Source organism: Falco biarmicus, chromosome 4 (assembly GCF_023638135.1).
Source record: "Falco biarmicus isolate bFalBia1 chromosome 4, bFalBia1.pri, whole genome shotgun sequence".
Lineage (NCBI taxonomy): Eukaryota > Metazoa > Chordata > Aves > Falconiformes > Falconidae > Falco > Falco biarmicus.
In genome coordinates, this window is record NC_079291.1 from 4,012,418 (window position 1) to 4,032,363 (window position 19,946).

Here is a 19,946-nt window from a genome sequence, read left to right on the forward strand (position 1 = left end):
GTGTACATTTAAGTCTTCTCACACTGTTGTGCCTTATGAAAATACCTGTTGACACACAAAGCTATTTGATACATTCAGAAAGAATGGACATGCATTTGTAAACCAACCTTCTTCCTTTTCTAGTGAAGAACTGAATTGTGGTTATCAAGTTGAAGTCAAACAGGTGCACATTAGTGTTTTTGGCAGGATAAAGAAGCTCTGAATGGCAGGCTGTATCTTATTTTATTCTTTTTCTTCCTTCCTTCCTTCTGAGTCTTTCGTGTATAGAAAAAGAAGCGAATCTAATTTCGTGGTGAATCTTTTTGTCTTGTAGGCTGCAGATCTGACTGGTGCCACATGTGAACTGTTTGCCTCCACAACCCAGATTCTTTGCTTTTTGACCTTGCTATTCGTTTGAGCTTGAAAGGGTCACCTTAGGCCCTCAGTTACCTTCTGGGATTGAGAGCACTGGGTGCTGTTAAGAACTTGGTATTGAAAGTTGGTTACATAATTTCCTCGTGGTGTCTGACTAGGTTGTATCTTAATTTGCTGACTGAAGCATCTTTTTGTCAGGTGAGGGCATCTTTCCATTCCCTCCCTTGGATTATATCACTTTCAGACACAGTCACTACGTTCCCAGTGGAACATCCTGTATTCATGTCCTCTGAGGCCTTTTTAGTTTTGTCCCTGGTACATTAGATCCTCACTGGTAGGAACAGTTGCACAAGGGTTCAGCTTGTTTTCTCCTGTCTTCTAAGTTCAGGGCATCTTACCAAGTCTTTGGTTGCTGCTTGCTTTTAGAAAGAAGGTCTGTATGGGTTTATTGAATGTCTGCCAGTAGGTTGCAAAATGCAAAATCCTCATAATGACATATGTGCCCATCAGGCAAGTGTTACTTTTCACAGACTGGGCAGAGGGAATTGTAACCCCTGGAAAGGGGCTGACCAGGCACCTGAGGGCCATACCTCAAGCTGTCATTGGTGTTTCACCAGTTCTTGCTGTTCACTGGCTTTCCTGACCTCTGTGCGTCATGTGCTCAAGCACCTTCTTGAAAGTCGGCCTGTGGCTCGCTGCATTAACCGCAGGCAGTAGTGCAACTTGATCTGCTGGAAATTGCAAAGTCAGTGATACAGATTTCTGTGGACTTCTGTGGGTGCCCTCTCTGTTAATAATAAATTTCAGTGTGTTGTGGGGTTTTTTTTTTTTTTTTTGTGTGTGTGTGTGTGACCCTGTGTTTAACTGCCATAACGACACAGGTGTAAAATTTTTGAAGCTATGTGAGAAGTGCTGGAATACCACCTGGAGATACCGCTATGTTCAGAAGGTCTTGCAGTAAAGTTTGGATGCTTTTCTTGATGATGTTGATGCTAGAGCATAAACTGGATTAAAAATCATTTTTTCTTTCTTTTCTACAAACATCCCAGTGTAATTATTTCTAGAGCCAACAGGAGATTTGTGAGACCTTCTCTTAAGCCACATTTTTGTGTATTTCTTGGTTTCCTGCTGACCTGTAACTGTCTTTTTAACACTTTGAAAACTTTCTGCATTTTTATGTCTGCTTTAGTGTCAGCTGCTGTTGAAATCAGTTTCAGAACCACAGCCAAACCTTTTATTTACCAGAACATTTAGCTTAAAGTTTAGCCTGGCCCTGGACCGAACACATCTGAGTTTAAGTAGCCCAACAAGTTAGCTTCTTTTTAACACCTCTGACATGTGACTGGCCACATGAATACTCTTAGCTTGCCCTAAATATTATGGCGGGAGGGAGAAAAGCGTGTAAAGGTCATTACTGTGGTTTGTTTGAATGACAGGAGGTTATTATAAACTGCTGTGACTCCATTGTTTTTGATACTCTGTTTATCATACCTCAACTGAAAGATATTAGGGAATCTTCTGATCTTTCCAGCAGTTAGAAAAGACACATCTCATGAGATTTTTTTTCATTATGCAATATAGACTGTAAACTGCTTGCATGAAGCCTGCTATTTGCTATGTGTCTTTAGAAGACCAATGTTTTGATCCCATCTTTAAGTAACACTGCAGTGCACATAACTCCTAACTTACGAGCCTTATTTTTACATTGAATCTTTTCGGCTGGGTGATTTTTTGTTGCTTTAAAACAGCAAGTATTTTTGTAATACATGAGTGTAACAAAAAACTGTTGAAGTTCCTTTTGATGATTTTATTGCTTGATACAGTGACATGGCACTACAGCATCTAGCAAGCAAATGCGTTCCTGTAGTGTTTTGAAAAGCATATGAGAAACCATAGGAAAACAGCTGTTACCAAGCATACGCTTTCTTAGATAGAGTGACAGTTATTAAAAGGGCAGGGTAGGACCACGGCATGTCTTTTAAGTTGAATAAAGCTGGCGGTAACTGTCGCTTTGAATGTGCAGTGGTGCTGCGTGTAGATATTGCCGTGTAGAGTTGTAACTGGAAGGAGAGAGAGATTAACATCCATAGTCTGCAGCTTGGAAGAGACAATATAAATCTCTGTCCTGCTTTGAGCTGTGAATGCCTCTGTAGGAGTTATAGTAACAGACAAATTAGCATAATGTAATTGGCTGGCAAGGTCAGCCCCTCTCCAGGAGCATTAGCAATGTTTACTGTAAGAAGAGACAGACCAAGTATTGTAGGGTAGTACGTTGTCTGTCCTTTTTGAAGGAAGAATAATAATTTTAGACTTCCTACATCACAGACTCTTTGCCATATCTTATTAAAATTCAGACTATCATATTTCTGCCTTAAAGCAAATCATCTAAAAGAACAACAAAGAATATTCCCTACTATCACACAAATCTTTATTCATTTTTTTTTGCTTTGAACATTATTAAGTTTACTTTTTCTTTCTCCCCCCCACCCCCCACCCCCCCATTTCTTTCTCTATCGAATAGCTTTTCTCTGAATGCTAAACTTACATATGCATCCCTGCCAATACCTAATAAATCTGGTTGGGAGGATTAAAACTTCTGGTCTTACTGCACAGGACACATTTAATAAATCCAGATGAACTTACCAGCTTTCTTGTCTGGATCTTTTGAAAGTGTAAAACTCTGGGCAAAATTTGGGGCCAGCTCTAGCAATCCAGACTCACTGGATTCAGCTTTGCAAACCCTTTCATAGCTGTGTGTCAGAAATGTGAGATGGTGCCCCACATTTTGAAGGAGACATTGCATTGAGTTACAAACAGCCCTGGCTTTTTAGCTTTTGATCTCAAATCTGACAATTTGTGCCAAATATTTGAAATGAGTTCAGGCACTCAGTTATGAGATGTTTGGGACATGGCTTTCAGAATATCACACAGGGGTTGCATTGCCTTTTTCTGTATACTAATCACCAGGAAGCTGAAGGTTATGTTATTTAGTAGCTGTCTTCAGCTTAAGTCTTTAAAATACTGTCTGTGACCAGGAGTTGCCAATGTAATTTTCCTAGAGAACTGGAAGACAGGCTAAAACATGCACAGAATCACCTTCAAAACACTATCTTACTGGAAAACCTATTTCCTTGTGCTCAGACAATGTGATCCAATGGATTTCCAAAGCATAGTCCTTTCCGTGGTCTTCTGATGATGAATAAAAACCAGACAGCAATTTGGCCACTCCACAGCAACTACATTTTGAGTCTTGTTTAGTAATAATTTCCAACCTAACTGTAAGTTAGGTGGGTTTAAAATGAGCAGTGTTGTTATTGTGTTCAAGGGTACTATGCTTATCTTTAATGCGAATACCCTGTTAGCCAGACACTTTTGAGAATGGCATCCATGGTGCTACTCAAGCCAGGCTGGCATTCCTGACCCTCTCCTCTGTCCATCAACTTTCAGGCATCAGAAGTTGCTTTGGTTGTAAAAATCCACTGACATCCACTTTGTAGGCAAAAGCTGCTGTATGGAGGAAAGCACTCAGAAAAACAGTTCTCCATGTGCAGCTAGGTTGTTCCTCAAGGACGCATGCCTGTCCTGTTTTGTTCATGGCTCAGCTGAAACTCCTGCTTTCCATTGCCTGAATTATGTTTTTCCTCCTTGTATGAAGCTGTCTGCTGTCTGGGCCACACCATTACAGGACCAATTGTTTATGACTCAGGAAAATGAGCGTTGTGGCTTCTCAGGTGGACTGAGGCCTCACCAAGGCATTTCAGAAGCGTGTGGTACTCTAAAGGAACAGTATGTAATTTCCCCAGGATGGCTCCACACCGCATTTAATTAGTGTGACTGGAAGCATGTACATCTGGATGATTGTCTGGTAGCATTATCAAATATAGTGCAGCTTGTTTGTTGTTCTCTCCACTTACTCCAGTCAGAAGAGAAGCTAAGCCAAACGTGTCTCAGTTTTACAACTGAGAATTCATCCCCTCTGCTGCCGTATAACCTCAGGAAGATTTTTAGCCTGACTCCTCTCATATGGCCCGCAATTTTTAGTGCCCACATTTGCATGTACAGCCAGGGATGCTTTAACTGGATCCAATTTTCTGCATATGATGTGCTCCCCTTCTCTGAAGAATAGATCCTGCAATGCTATCTAGACTTGAGCATGTAGTAATTCTTTGCTTTTACTAGTTGACATGTCCTTCTCTGCTCTCCTGTTTCTATTCACCAAAACCCTGTTCTTTTGTCTTGCTATTCTTCTAGTGGTATTCATCATATAACTTTTCTGTATTGGTTAAAGTATCTTGGTTATGATCTCTTGCCATTTCTGTGAGGCTGAAATTCAAAGGCATGGTACTTTAAACTGTGGAGCTGTGTTCTAACTAAAACCACCCTTCTGCTCTGTCACTGCTATATTATATTGCCTTCCTAGGTATACTGTGTTGTCTCTAAAAGCTATTCACTCCTCACTTTCAAGCACTTTGTAGTTATTGAAGATACTGTGTTTTAGATGTAAGGCAGAAGAATGTGCAGTAATTTGCTCAAAGTCTTGCAGTAAATCTGTAGCAGAGTGAGGAAAAGGATGGCTATGCAGTTCCTGTTGTACCTGTCCTGCAGAGCACCTCTGGAGTCCAAGGAGTTATATTTCTGTTCTCTTCTGCTCTCCCAGTCCTGGGAAGCTGTATGTCCCAACGCACCCCAGCTTGCTTACCTGGTTTATTTCCTGTTAGCAGTAGCTCCTCTTTCAGCAATCCCTAGCAATCTGTGCTTTAAGACCAAAATCACATGCCTTCATCAACGAATGGTCGGCTCCAATGGATCGTTTTTTGCAGGGTGACCACTATCGGTTTCTCTTTCTTCCAAACACGTTTGTTCTCCTAGTCTTGTTAGTGTTTTTTCCTGCCTGTCTGCCACTTGCTGAAACCAAGGCAGAGATGGACAAGGGCGGCGTGTTTCTCCTTAACCAGACTACAGAATGCCAGAAGCGCCTTTGAGGATTCAAAGAAAACTTTCTTGTAATACCTGTTTGTCTGCGGCCCTTGCTGTACGCACTGGCAGTGAACTTTTCCTAGCTAGAAGTGTATTTAACTTCTTTGCCTTCTATGTAGACAGTGTAATTGCCTTCCTAAACCCTAACATTTTAAACTCATGGCTGCAAAGATTATTAATTTTGTCTGAACGCTTCCAACTGATGAACTTAATTCTCTTAAGTTCTTTCAGTCCAACATCTAGACTAAACTAGCTCTCCTCTCCCAAATCATCAGCCTATAACTGAAATGATCATGGGTGCTGCAAAACTGCTTGTTTGCCTCTGTGATTACTTCTCAGGAGGTCTGGTGAATTAACTTGATCCCAGCTTGATGCTTTGGTGTTGCTTGTATGATTTTCACCGATCAAAACTATTTTCCTACCAGTTCACTTGTCACTCCGCTGGTTAGACCTGTGATCCCTTGTTGTAGCAAATGGTCTGTCTGGGTGCTTTTTTTGAGACCACTATTGGCCTTTGCATCTGGGTCTTTCCCAGCATTTTGTCTTAGTCCCCATGTAATAGCAGCCAGCCTGGCCCAACATAACTGCCACAGTGAGTTGTGGTTAAAAGAATATTTAGGAGATGCATTTTATTACCAGGGTAGCAGCGTTTCCACTTGACTTCTTAGCAGAAAAGTTAAGCCTGCTGGTTTTCTGCTTGAAACTGCCCGAATGGAAAATCACTGGCTGTTTTGTTGCTGCCATCCTTGCTCTCCTTTACCAACTGCTCTGTCTAAAAAATGTTCTGGTCATTGAATGCAGTCAAGCAGCCATTGCTGTAACTCATGCATGATGCCAATAACTTATGCCAGTGAAATCAATGATGAGAATTTCAAAGAAGCTTTAAATAAAATATAACAGATTTAAACGCCAAAGTGCTGTCTCTGTGAATTTGCTATTAACAGATTATAAATGGTTTGCATAATGTTGAAAAGCCTAGTGCCTTCAGTTAGCGGCATCAAAGGCTTGTTTAAAGCAATTCCTGGAGGATTGCCGCCCTCCCCCCGCCCCCACCAGCTTTCTGTTTCATGATGGATAAAAACAAAACTCCTTACAATAAAGAAAGGAAAGGCAGGTTTTCAACTACCCTCTGACTGGCCTCCAGATCTGGCAGCTGCTTTTGGATGTCTAATTGCTTGTCCTGCAAAAGTTGACATGCACCTACTTTGAGAAGGTTCTTTGAGTACCCACTTTGTACATGGCATTCTGTCTGATTTACAGAGATGAAATGATAGTGCTGGAAAAAATCAAAACAACAGAGTAGAGCTTAATTCTGGTTTTCCTTTTTCTTTTTTTTTTTTTAATATTTTAATGTTTCCTGGTTTTCTGAATGCATAGATAAGTATTAGATGCAGACAAACGATGCAAAATAATGGATAAGACACTGGACTGGAGAAAAGATCCCTTCCATTGAGTCCTGATTTTTGGCTACACGAATCACTTTCTCTCTTCCTTCCTTCCTCTTTCCTTGCTTTGTGTCTGGACCCTAAGACTTGTGGGCAAGTGTAGTACATCAATGTGTCTGTACAGGTTTTAGCACAATAAGGCCTTGATTTTAACGAGGCCTCTAAGAATTACACCTAGTAAGTATACTGGCAAATCTCTTTGCTTTGTTTTCAAGTTTCTTACTAGCACTTCTCCATTTGAAATTCATGGCAAGCTCCCTTGTTTACAGCAATCTAATGGGACCATAATTGGGTCCCAAGATAACATTACAGAAATAAGCCAGTTTTTTTCCTTAGACAAAGTTCTAAGGAGAATGTATTTTCTTATAAACATGCTTTTTATAAAAGGGTTTGTTGTTTTGTGTTTATTGGTGTTCCATCTGCTCTAGAGAATACGTTTGAGAAAAACTAGCTCCAGCATGGCATATAATGTTTCATTAGCAGGCATAACCTTGTTTATTTGCTTTTTAAAATTGTATTTAGAGGAGGAAATCAGTTTGCACCATTGACATGCTGCCAGGTTCCTGTTTATAAATGTCACAATAGGCAACTTGGAAGAAACGAAATAGTCAGCTTATGGCTTTTGCATAAAGTATGACAGAACTGGGAAGAGCCAGGCAGCCGGTTGTGCTCCCCCTGTTTTGCAGCCTCCCAATTAGCAGGATGTAGGGTGGTGGTAGCAGTGCAAAACACCCAGAGTGAAACGAGCAGGGCTATGCACACTTAGCCGTCACTGCTGTTTATTTGCACAGAAGCAACTCTTTGTGCTATATTGCTTAAATCGCTATCTTGGGCAAGTAACTGTGTATGAAACAAGCAACCCTGAGGAAAATGGGAGATATCTGTAGGAAACTTCAAGACATAAGCATGCAATCTGACGTCATCTTTTCCCATAGAGAAGCTATTTCCTTTCAAACTCTGGTGAGACCAGTCTTCCAAAATTTCCTTCTCCTTTAAAGTACATTCATTGCATTTCCTTTATATCACTTTTTTCCTTTCCCCTAGTAAATGGTTTATCGTGGGTACATCTGGTACTCACCATATATTACGTACTGTGTATGTAAAGAAAGCTTCATATGTCAAAAGCGTAGTCTGGACAGACATGCTGAAAAGGGCATGAGGAGGGTAGTGGGGGAAGAGGGGAAGGAATCGTGGAAGACAAGGGTCATCTTTCAGTATTCATTTCTACTGGTAATTAGAGGGCACCACTGAATGTCTGTAATTAGATCATGTCACCGAAATTAAGATAAAAGACCAAAAATTCTAAATCTCCTGCATTTTATTCATAATATCAGAGGAGTCAGAGCGTTTGCCTAAATCAGCAGCCAAAGTGGAGGACAGGCAGGGCGGCTTAACTTGGCCCTGGAAGAAGTTAATGTGCATTTTCACCAGAAGGTGCCAGGAAGAGCCCAGAGGAGGTGACTGTGCACCCCAGGTACCCAAGGGCAGCGGCCGAGCGGAGACATGACGGACACTGGCCTGCAGCACGAGCTGGGTGCTGCGGAGGTTTCGTGCAGGCCCGTCATCCTTCGGGCAGCGGCCTTAAGAGGATTAGCAGTGCTTAAATGGGTCCTTTGGACTTCGGGCGTAGTTATGGTGGTGAGTGCTGCAGCCTTGGGACAGCTTATACCTGGCTTAGCACTTCATACGCCTGTCCTGTCTCTTGCGCCATGCTTCTTAGCAGCACCGCAGAGTTTGCTGGAGATTAGCAGGCAAGGTTTCGTTTGCATTGCTCAGTATATCTCAGAAAGTTTTTCCGATAACATGGTAACAGCTAGTGAAAGAAAACAAGATAAAAAGATTATTTATGAGGGTTTTTTTGTTCATACCTCTTCAGGCGTAGCCAGCATGTCTGCATTTAAGAATGATTCTTCCTAACTTACAACAAAAAGAAAGTTTCCCTGCATGTTACAGCATACATATTTCGGATAGAATTTTGCAAAGCTCCTCCCAGCCTGAGTACACAAGTCTGATGTATTAATTAAAATTAATTTTTCACTATGGCTCCAAAAGATTGAAGACATTTTGAAAAAAGGGCTTGGGCTACTGAAGTCTGTAGATGCCTTTAGGGAGGTTACCTTTTTTGTCAAGAAATTCTAGTCACGGTGCTGTGAAGCAATATTTGGGTGGCAGTTAAACTCTCATCTGTGAACTGCTGGTGGTCGCAAAGCTGTGGTAAGTCATCTGCAGCTGGTCTGTGGAACCATCTTGCCTTAATTACACAATTTATGATAAGAGCACAGAGTGTTCTGTGAGAAATTCAGAGGGTTGACAGAGGTCTGTGATCCAAAAAATTGGAAACTAGTGGCCGAGACTGATAAGTACCGATTCAAAGCTTTATGATTTCAGCGAGAGCAGTGTTTCCCTTCTTCCCCCATCTGCCTATCATTACTTGTCGTTTTTGAGTAAGGAGTTTAATTTTTCTTTACATTTTTACCCCCGAGGAGATCAGGTTGATAACATTTGACTGAGCAGTGGTGCCCAGGGTTCAAGAAGTCAGATATACTCGTACTGCTCCTGGCCTTTGGGTCTCCAGCACAGTGTGGATAGATAGAACTATGTCCTGTTCAGGGGTGGATGTTAGATGGGACCTGGGGGCAGGGAAGAGTTGTTTTGCACTCTGGGATATATCATTCATGCCTGCTGTTGGGTTTTTTTGGTTTGGTGGGGTTTTTTGGGGTTTTTTTTGGGTGTGGTTTTTTTTTTTTTTTTTTTGTAATGTGCCATTTTTATCAGGTAGCTGTTAAGTGAGCATTTGCCTGCCTTCGAAACATTTTGAGGAATAGATCTTTTGGCATCAGTTATGTATTTTTATGTGTCAGCCTTGTTCAGTGACTTCATACCTCTCGCTAAGTAAGGGAGTTTAAATGGATTTTAGCAGGCTGCAATAAGATCTTCCTAGGGCTTTGTCCCTATGCTTAATGTTACTACACAGCATTTTCCAGCAGTTCTTTTCTGTGTCCTTTTTTCTGCTTTAGTGCTTTTTCTCATTCAAGCTATACAGATGTTACAGGTTAAAAAAAGCTGTAGTATTGCATTTCAGTCTCCACCAAATTTATGCTCTCCCACCTCTTGTACAATGGTACTTTTTCCTTTTTTCTTTTTTTTTTAAAAATTTAAATCTTTGTAATAGACTCTTTTTCCTGTGATCCTCCAACTGCATTAGCAATCTGATCCATTCTTTATCTCCATTTTCTTCCCTAGTTCCCCTGCTATGTTTGTTGGTTTTGTGTGGACAGCAAGCTTAGATCTGGGCTTATGACACTTCAGAAGTTGCAAACCAGTAACTGATGAAACAGCTGTGATGGGCTGGCATCAGAGTGTTTTCCTTACACATGGATCTGAATAATGATAAAATATTTATTTTCTGGGGAGATTTGATAACTTTGGTTTTGAGATGATCATCATCTTCTGTCAGGAGAGAATTCAATAGAATTCAACAGTAATTTTGATGGAGCATTATTTGCTACATTTAGTCTATAATTTTCTTTATGACGATGTCTTCCAAGTTTTTAAGCCAGCAGGTTCTTTGGATGTGTAAACAGCATGTGCAATGGGTGAGTGTGTCACTGGTGGCTTCCACTCATGTGGGTATTATATATATTGTGAAGTTACGATTTCCATAATAAGGCAAGATGCTACTGCACACTTCTTAAAAATTAATGTGTAGCTGCCATTTAAATGTGTGTCTTGGTTACCCTGAGTGCCATGGGTCTGTAGAGCCTTCTAGAAGACTTTAGGTTACAAATGCGTATTTTCTTTCCCCATAAATTGTAAAATGTCTGAAAGTGGGACAGCTTAGAATATTCATCCTTGTTCAAATATGTTAATTGAGAGGCCAGGCTATATAAATTCTAAAATATCTCTGTGCATTTGATTTCTATCTTTTTTTTTTTTTTTTTAAGTTGAAGCCTTTACTCTGGAATTATCTGAACAATATTTAAAGTTGCTTTTTGGGAAAATATAGTTTAATGATTTTTTTGCAGAAAACAAAAAATTCAAAAAAGTGCTTTTGTCTGTTTAGATGGATTGGATTTTTCTCTCATTTTTTCATGGCAAATCTCTTCTGACTTTAGAATTTATATAATAGTCTGCATAATATATTTATGTACAATTATAGGTGTTATAGGTGACCGGTCTGTTGAAAAGCTCACTCAGAACAATCCTGAATGAGTCTTCAGTTTGTATAAAACTGGTATTTGCAATTTTCATTAAGCCTCACAGTCAGAAGAGAATAGTAGGAAAATATAAGCTGGCTTTGGTTCAGAAGCTAGCTCTTACAGTTTAAAACCACAGACATGCTTACTTGATACTCAGAATATTCCATGAGATTGTAAATGATGGCTTCATCTTCTTCATCCTTTGCTTTCAGTAGATGGAGATGTGTGATGCAGGTGGTGCCATGTGACACAGATGGGTGTTTCTCTGCAACAACTAGGGTTTAGTGGAAACTGTTAGTAGCTGGAGTCATGGGGTGTATTTTGCCTGTGTCTGTGGAGCCGTCATTTCTCTGCTGCGCTTGCCAACAGGGTGTGTGTTCTTGCGGAGCGATGTGTAATCCTCTCCACCAGAACATGGAAGCATGACTTTGAGGCGTTTTTGGCCTTTAGAAAAAAGAAGTGTGTTGCCTATCCAAAGTTAAATGGTTGCATGTGGGAGAAAAATGCTCAAATGTTTTCTTGAAAGTCTGAAGTTAAAGTGGGGGATACGGTGTAACTGGGGAGAAGGCAAGCCAATGATCTATCCCATTTCCTTTTGCAGCTGGAGAGGTTGAGAATAAGCACGTTGATTTAAAACTGGTTCATGGATATGGCTGGTTTTTGTTTTATTTATTTGAATGTTAAGTACTGCTGGAGAGTACAGTATGAGCGCGTGGGTGAGGGGAGCGTTTCTGTAAAAGCTCTTCAGTGTTACATTCCTAGTTTCTGCTTCAGTGGAGTGACTGGGAACTTTGGTGGGGATGAAATTTAGTCCTAGAGGAAATAAATTCTTCTTAATTTATTGGATCTTAATTAAGAGCCATTAAATGAATCTTAAGGGCAGGGGATGTCTTTCATATCTCTGCAGCTCCTGGCATGTGGGTGGACTGTTCCCTGTGTGAACATTTAGATTCAGTTTAATAAAATGGATAATATTAATAAGCTTATATGCCCTTTTCTAATGCTGAAGGACAGCTGTGAAGATCTCTGAGAAAACTGAGTGTGTGTTATACTCTCTCAGAGTATGAACAGGTCTTGGGAGTGTTAAAAGCAGACAGAGAGCACTGTCCACATCGTCGCTTCTGGTGACTTCTCTGGGTTGGAGTGCTGGGAGCTCCCCTCCTAGTATCAATTAATCTTAACCATCGACTTAAGAGCTGGAGGAGAATGAAAAGGGGAGTCAAAGTGAGATGTTCTTCGTGGATCCCTGGTGGAAGAGCATACAGAACTCCTTAAAATTAGAGCTGGAGGAGGCCTAGCCAAGTAACAATTCAGCTATAAAATGTAGGTCTCAGTTTTGGCCAATGTTGCTGAATTTGTCCCGTTTCTATAAGGGCCCAAAGTCGAGTCTGCAAGGAGCTCACTAATATCCTATCCAGATCCATTCAGAATCAGATGCAGAGCTCAACACAGCAAGGCCATCTTGGGAGTTCTGAAGACCGTCTGCATCACACACGCAACAAGCCTAGTCTTGCTTGCTGGTGATATAGAGTCATCCTGCATGTCATGATGCATATGACTAGATCAGACAGGCTTAGTGTCAGATCTATTGTGCATTACCTTCCTCCTGTCTTTCAAAGCATAGGCATTGTCATTTGAGTATGAACTTGCTTGAACTTCTCTGTAACTTCACAAGTATCTCACCAATGTAAATTATTTTGAGGTTGCCAAATTTTTTCTTGTGAATGTAAGAGTCGTGCTGAGTTTGACATTTTCTTGGGAAATCTTAGACTTTCTTTTGGCAGCGTAGTATAAAGGTCTAGTTCCTGCCCAACAACAGCATTTGCATTACTGAGAAGAATGGACATCTGGATGCATTGACAGGTTTTCATTCTGTTTTTGCTTTCCATGCATCACGTATTCAGCCTACTTTCTCTGAAAAGATACAGTTTATTGGAAATTATCAAAACGTTGGAACAGCGTTACAAGTTTGTGGATGTAAGATAACAAACTTTTTCATACCCATCATAATTCATACCATTTATACCTTAGAGAGCTCTGGAATTATAGGAGAAAAGGAGACAAGAAGGAGAAGAAAATGGAAATACTGGATCTAGGAGCGTGGGAATCTGGTATCAAATCTTTAAATTCTGCTCTGCCATGGCACAACAAAATCCAGTCAAAATCTGGGCAAGTGCTGGGGTACCACTTGTCTAAAGCTCATGATGGATTGCATCCTTTCCCTTCCCAGGCCTCATGGCACCATCCATGTTTCCTTTAAAGATCCTCCCATGTAGCAGATCAATGTTCTGTAGCTCTTGGAAAACTGTGGTCTGGAGTGTGTAACCTAGAGAAAGGCTTTCTGCATCCTGGACAGTTTCATGCCAGTGCTCTGGCTCCATGCACACAGCCCCTTTTGGAAGCAAAGCAGCCGTGTAAGGCACATCATCTGTGCTGGCAATGGGAAGGGGCAGTTGTGCAGCACTGCGGAATAAACTCATGGTGGGGGACTGATGCTTTTCTTCTTTGTTGCTCCCCTATGGATCCAGAGGTGCAAGTACTGTATACCTGTCTTGCAATTTAATGTTTGCTCTAATAAACATACTACTGAAAGCAAACAGACAATGCAGAATGTTTGGAAGGATTCAGAAACTATGGAGACGGTGTAAAGGAGCAATAAATGAGGGTGAAGTTTGAAACAAGTAAATATCACCTATTGGTAGGTTTTAATTGAAACACACACTTAGTATAAAGGAGAAGCTTTAGGAAGTGATATCGCTAAAACATTTACTTGCAGATGGATAGCTATTAGACCTGGTTTTGCAAAATCTTGTAATGATCAAAAAAGTCAGTGCGGTTTTGAATCCTGAACTAATCCATTGAAGAAGTGACATTTTAATAGGAATGTGGTAGATGAGAGAGAACTTCTTTTGGAAAAAATTCCATATAGCTAAGGTTATTCTCTTTTATTGCCTGATGGTCATGACATACTACCAGGCTATGAAAAATAACAGTGAATGTCCTTGGTCTGGCTTCCTCTTCCAATCCATGCTCCTAAAGAAATACTGGAGCTGCTGAACCTGATTCATATTGTGTAGATTATTTGCTGCAAGAGGAACTCAGAGCTGGATCTTCTTCATACTTGGTGAGTGGTCTAACCATGCGGCTGTAGGCAGCACCTCTGCCTCTTTGTATGTTTATGAAGACTGCAGCAACTCCCTTAAAAGAAACAGAGAGGTCCCTGTGTCTGCAGTAGTCTGGGAAATCACCTGAAATATATAAGAATTGGGAGATAGGGGGATGACAGTAAGGTCTTCAATGGTCCCTCTAATTATTGGCTCCTTTTCCATGAGGAATGTTGCCTGAAGGGTTTATTCTTGTTTTGGTTCAGATATTCTTGTTTTGGTTCAGAATGCAATCTTTCTCTTAGGTCTGGGATTCCGTATGTTGTCTGCCTGTCCACATTCGATCCAGAGCACAGTTTCCTTTCTTACCAGCTTTATCTATCATTATTTTGTGTTTTTTCAGTGCTTCCTAGAGAAATTGGCTCATAAGTGGGAATTTTGAATGTAATTTAACTTTAGTTTTCAATCCTGTGTATTGCAGAGGTCAGGAAGATGCTTTGCATGAGTCTTGGTGGCAGAGTGTGTGTGTGTAAAGGTGTTTTTTCCCCCTTTTCCTCAGCCTAGCGTGAGGTGACAGCAGAAAGTTTCTTTTCCTCTTACTGCTAACAATCCACACGTTGATGCCTGATAGGAAAAATAACGCTCTCAAGGTTACTGTATTTTTCATATGTATACGCTGTGGGTTATCTCTGGCTCGAGAGTTTTGTTTGTTTTTAAACGCAGGCCAAGTCAAACCCTGTGGTTTAGCATCAGCGTGTATTGTGTGTGCTGGCAAAACAGGAGAACGGCTTTATCCCGTGGTTCCTTCCCTAGTAGTATTCTGGTCTCTGGTGGCTTGTTTGCTCTGTGGGTATCAGTTATCTGTGAACTTGCTTTTAAAAAAAGAACTTTTTAAGGGCTCCAAGTTACCTGAAGCAAAGGTTATATATGTGCAAATACAGCGCTATTATTCTAGGCCTCTGGGATATTATTGCTCTACAAAATATATGGAGGCTAATAGAAATAGCTGTTCTGTGATGTTGCCGTGTGCTGTTTGTTACTTTGGGACTATAAAACTTGATTTGCTTGTCAGCCTAAACAGACCTGGTACACAGTAAACAACCCATCTAGTAAATCAAGGTGCCCTGCACTCACCACGGGAGTAATTTTCAAACAAAATATATATCATCTTCAGTTAGGAGCATATGTGCTAAATATCCTCATTATAAATCACTAGTCAGAATCGCAGAAGAGTGATTAGTCAACTTGCAGGTTTTTTTTCTGTTTATATTGCCCTGTAAAAGTAAACAGTTATTTTTCATTTCTTTATTATTCTTTGTTACAACAAGATCTATTGACTTGGGATTTCCCAAGAGCCAGTAACTTTTCTTATTGTTGATACTTTCAGATTTCTAATTCTATTCAAGATAAGACATTTATTTCTTTTTCATTTTCCTTCACCATCTCCCATTTCCCTTCTTTTCACAGAATATCTCCATGCATAACACAGTTGGAGGAGCAATGGCAGGACCTGGATCTCACCAGCTGACAAATACAAGGATGCCAAACCACGACACCAGCGTTGTGATTCAACAAGCCATGCCATCTCCACAGTCCAGTTCGGTCATTACACAAGCACCTTCCACAAATCGACAGATTGGGTGAGTCCATTTCCATTTGCTCATTTTTCCAGTTCTTTGGCTCCAGCAGCTGCATGCAGGACCAGATGTTGTCCTCGTGGTGGTTCTTGAGGTTATGGAGTTTGCACTTGATCCTGCAAGGATGCAGCAAGGATGCCTGCAACATCTGTTGCAGACTGGGAGCGAACAGCCAGGTACTCCAGACCTGATGCTTTCGTTCAAAAGGGGCAGAATGCTGTTACGTGCAGGGAATTCCTGCTTTCTCCATCCAGTTTTTTGTTTTTGTCTGCTTACATTCAAAGTTCATGTTGTTTTTATAAGTGCTCTGGGAAGAAAGGGCATTTCTGAAGCTGATCCTTGCAATTCCTTCAATGGGAATCCTGGGTACTCTGTGGGATTGAGCTGTTTCCTACGTACTGTGTTTAACTGAAGAATGCTACAAGACAAAATAAAAAGACCATCAAGATAAATGGAGTTTGGCACAGAAACCTCTGTTTCTCAAACAGTTGCTCAATTTGTGATGATGGATCCATATTTATTCCCATAAATTGACAGTATGGATGCTTATTGTATTGGCTTGAATACCAATTGTGTGCTCATGTTTGGAGAACTGTGTGAACAAAAACATCCTTGTTTTGTACTCTTGGTTACTTCCAGCAAACATCAGGTCCTCGTAAGTCACAATAACTTGTTTTTAATTACACAGAAACTGCCCAGATGGTTTGAGGGTACAGTTTTTTTCCTCACACAACTCTAAGGATTTGGGGGGGGGGGTGTGTGTGGGGTGTAGGCTGAGTGTATGCATGAAAATATATGGATAAAACGATATATCAGTGGACTAAGAAAGGAGCAGGAGCCTAGATTCATCATCTGTAATTTGTAATTTGGTCATATCCATTATATGGTAAGTGCAAAAGCAGTCTCTGTCCCCAGTCATTGTCTAAATAATTGATGAACAACTTTCAGTCTCTTCAGAGTAAAATCGAAAAAAGAAATCCTGGCATTGAAAAGCCAAAATCCAGTTCTTCTTGAGTTTTCTTTCAAGATTCTTGGTGGCTGGGGGAGGTTGTAGACTGCAGGCTGTCTGTCTCCCAGTGCCATGGTGGCAGGATGGCCTGTGGCACTGACTGCTCCGGAAGGGTTACCTAGCCACACACAGGACACAGATTCCATCTGCTGCCCCAGTTTTGTGCTCCTGGAGAAGCTCCTCTATTTTCCTTTTTACTACTATTTCAGGATTTTCTTCCTAATATAGAAATTTGATGGTATGGGTCAGGTAAAGATATTTGATAGATGTGCCTTTGTATATGTTATGTAGTGACAAAACAGTGTCCAACTGGGATTTCGTGTGCAATACCGTTGGTCTGTGAGTACAAGAAAGTTGTTGTCTTACGTCCCATTCTGTTCAAATACAGGGGGCTGGGAAGAAGAAACAGTTTCTTTTTCAGTTTTAGAAAGAAAAACTGCTAATGCCATTATTTGGTTAAGGATGATTAAGCTCCTGTTCAAATTGTGACTTAATAGGTCTAGTGGTAATTAAGATCCTAATTAAAAATAATAATAAAAAAAACACCAAACAACTTTTAATACTCAGTGGTGAGGTGTTTTATATGGGAATGTACTTGGCTTCCAAACAATTGTTTCTATATAATGAGAAAAAAACTGCATGTGGTTTTGCAAGACCCTGTCAGTCAGGTTTTAGGTTTGCATTGGTTCGGGGCCACGGTGATTAGAATCTCTGAAGTTGGAGGAGTTCAGGATAAAAAGGCCTATTTCCTAGTCAGTGGTGAGTGTCTCACTTGGGAAACTTTGTGATGACATATCTTAATTCTCCCCGTGACTGAATCACACCAATGTTTCCTAAGTCTGACTCTAAAGCTGCTCTATTGGGAGGCAATTGTCAGCTTTTTAGTCTCGGTGTGAGTTGGTGTGTGAATGAGACTTATAGTGTGACCTCCAGCATACTCTGTTCCACATTCTTCCCTCTTCCTAGGAGGTTTTGGTTTTTGTTCATGGTGTGTCCTAGGAGATAATTGCTGAATTTTCAACTTCATCTGCTTGCCAAATTGTTGAGCATCCTTGTTTGTCTTCTTTTCCTTCGGTCTTTTCCCTGTGGTGCCTGTTTTATTTTATTTGAAGAACGTATCTTGTCATTTCAATTTATCTTCATCTTATCCTTCTAAACGTGCTAAGAATTATATCCAAGAGCCCTTCACAAGGAATACAGACTGGACAATGGTTTCCATGTTAGACAACTGAAGAAAAATCCAGATAGATTCAGAAAATGTTCTGCAAAGTTTGGTGGTTTTGATTTGGACGTACAAAGTTGAGGTGATTCAACTTTTTAACAAGCCCAAATTCTGAGGTGCTTAAATCAGTGGTTTTGGGTTGGGTTTTCCCTTTTTTTTTAAAAAAAAAAACACCCATCTGAAGCTGCCCCAAAGGGTAGATGAGTCCTTACCGTGAAGAATTGTTCCAGGGAATATGTCTTTTAATGAGCAATAAAACCAGCAGAGAGCAACGGGGTAAAACTCTCACTGTAAGAGCAGGATTAAGCCCTAAAGGTTATATAGAACCATCTTGTAGCAATATTCTGATTTTTATCACAACCAAAAATATTTTAGTGTCAGACTATGGCCAAGCCACCTGCAAATGTTTGTGATGGACTTACTCCAATGAAAACAGGGAATAGCAATGAAAGTCTTCATTTAGACCCTGCTCATGGGCTGTGCTGTAGTAACAGAGAATGGGACCCACCTGTGCCTGCACGCAGCTGGTTTCGTGGTGAGGACTGGGCGAGTTCACAGCAGCTGACATTCCCAAGGGATGTAATTTTCCCCCACTTTCTTCTCTCCGTCTTTTTCTGCCCTCTCCCTCCATCCCTCTCCCCCTCTCCCTTCCCCTGCGCCTCTTTTTTCCCGGTCCTGTACTCTGGCTCCGGGGGCTTGCATATAAAATGAGATATTGACACAAGGCATGGGAAAACATGACAAAATGAGCATTGTTGGGCAAGCCTTACTGGCACAGTGTATATACACACATTGTTTCAGGTACTAAGCTTCAGCTACTACTGAACGGGCATCCAGCCAAGTTAATCAGAAAAAGGGAAGAGCATGAAGGTTAATAACTTAAAAAATAAGACAGGGTGCAGTCCCACTTTCCTCCCACCATGTACCTTGGTTGAGAACAAACAGCAACATTATCATTACAGCAAACTGACAGTTTGGTATAAAGGTCCCAGATAGTATTTATGCATTGAGGCAGTCTTTCTAGCCTCCTTGCCATCCCTTCTCCCTCCCCCCCAAGCTTTAGCATGTGGGAGGAATGCTGTAACTAGTAACTACTTGTGCTGATGAAAAATCAGTTGAGGAACACTTAGCAGTGAAGGGTGTCTTTGGCTGATTAATAGCACATCATTTAGAGATAAGATGCAGGAAAAGCAGTAAGGCATATGGAGGAAGGGGAGAAAAAATGATATACGACATGCATTTGTCAAAGGTATAGAAAGGCAGATAAGCTGAATCAGCTCAAGATACAGGACTCTGAACTAGGTTGTACAATAGCAGTGCTTGTCTTTTTTTAAATAACTCAATTTTTTCAGTGACTGAGTATTCAGCCACGTATGTGAAAATTATGGTCAGACAAATTGGTGACAATGCAGTACACTGGGCGCTTTATCTGGGCACGTCTTTTGCTAGGTAAGATGGCTTTTTCAGACCAGCAAAGACTGTAGGTGGCTGCAGCCTAACAGCTCAGCATTCCTGGAGAAAGTAACCTGCTGCTGTTTTTCAAGCTAGTGGCAGACAGAACTAGTAATTATTCCAGCTTGAAACTCCCTGGTACATCTCTGTAGCTGAAAGAGAACACGGGAGGACTGAGGGTTGTCACAGATCTAGCCAGTTTTTAATGTTTTACTAAATGGACAGGGAGATGTGAGTCCAGTTTCAGTGAACTCTGACTCTGAAGTGGACATAGAGCACTAACCATGTGATGTAGATTATCTGTTTTCAAAGTGTTGTAGAGCATTTTAATCAACATAAGATGGTCTTCTGGCACAGCATCAGAAGGAAAAAATTGCAACCACATTTGGTGAAATGCAAGCAGGTAGGAGAAGGCAACAAAAGGGGTTTGGAAGATGCCTCTGGTGCCTTTGTAGTACCAAAGAATCATGGTGCCAGTTGGAGGACAGCCTTTCAGTCCCCACATGCAGCATTCGTTTTAACACCTGTGCACTTCTTTCCTGTGCCT

The 19,946-nt window shown here is 40.9% G+C and overlaps 1 protein-coding gene across 1 annotated transcript in view; it reads left to right on the plus strand.

The window, feature by feature from the left end:
• Window positions 1-15,723, plus strand: part of LOC130149188 (cyclic AMP-responsive element-binding protein 5-like) — a 40,677-nt gene extending 24,954 nt beyond the window's left edge. Inside the window, exon 3 of the mRNA XM_056338536.1 lies at window positions 15,547-15,723. Within this exon, the coding sequence (XP_056194511.1) occupies window positions 15,547-15,723 (177 nt within the window). The remainder of the gene's footprint in view (window positions 1-15,546) is intronic.
• The last annotated feature ends 4,223 nt before the right edge of the window (window positions 15,724-19,946 follow it).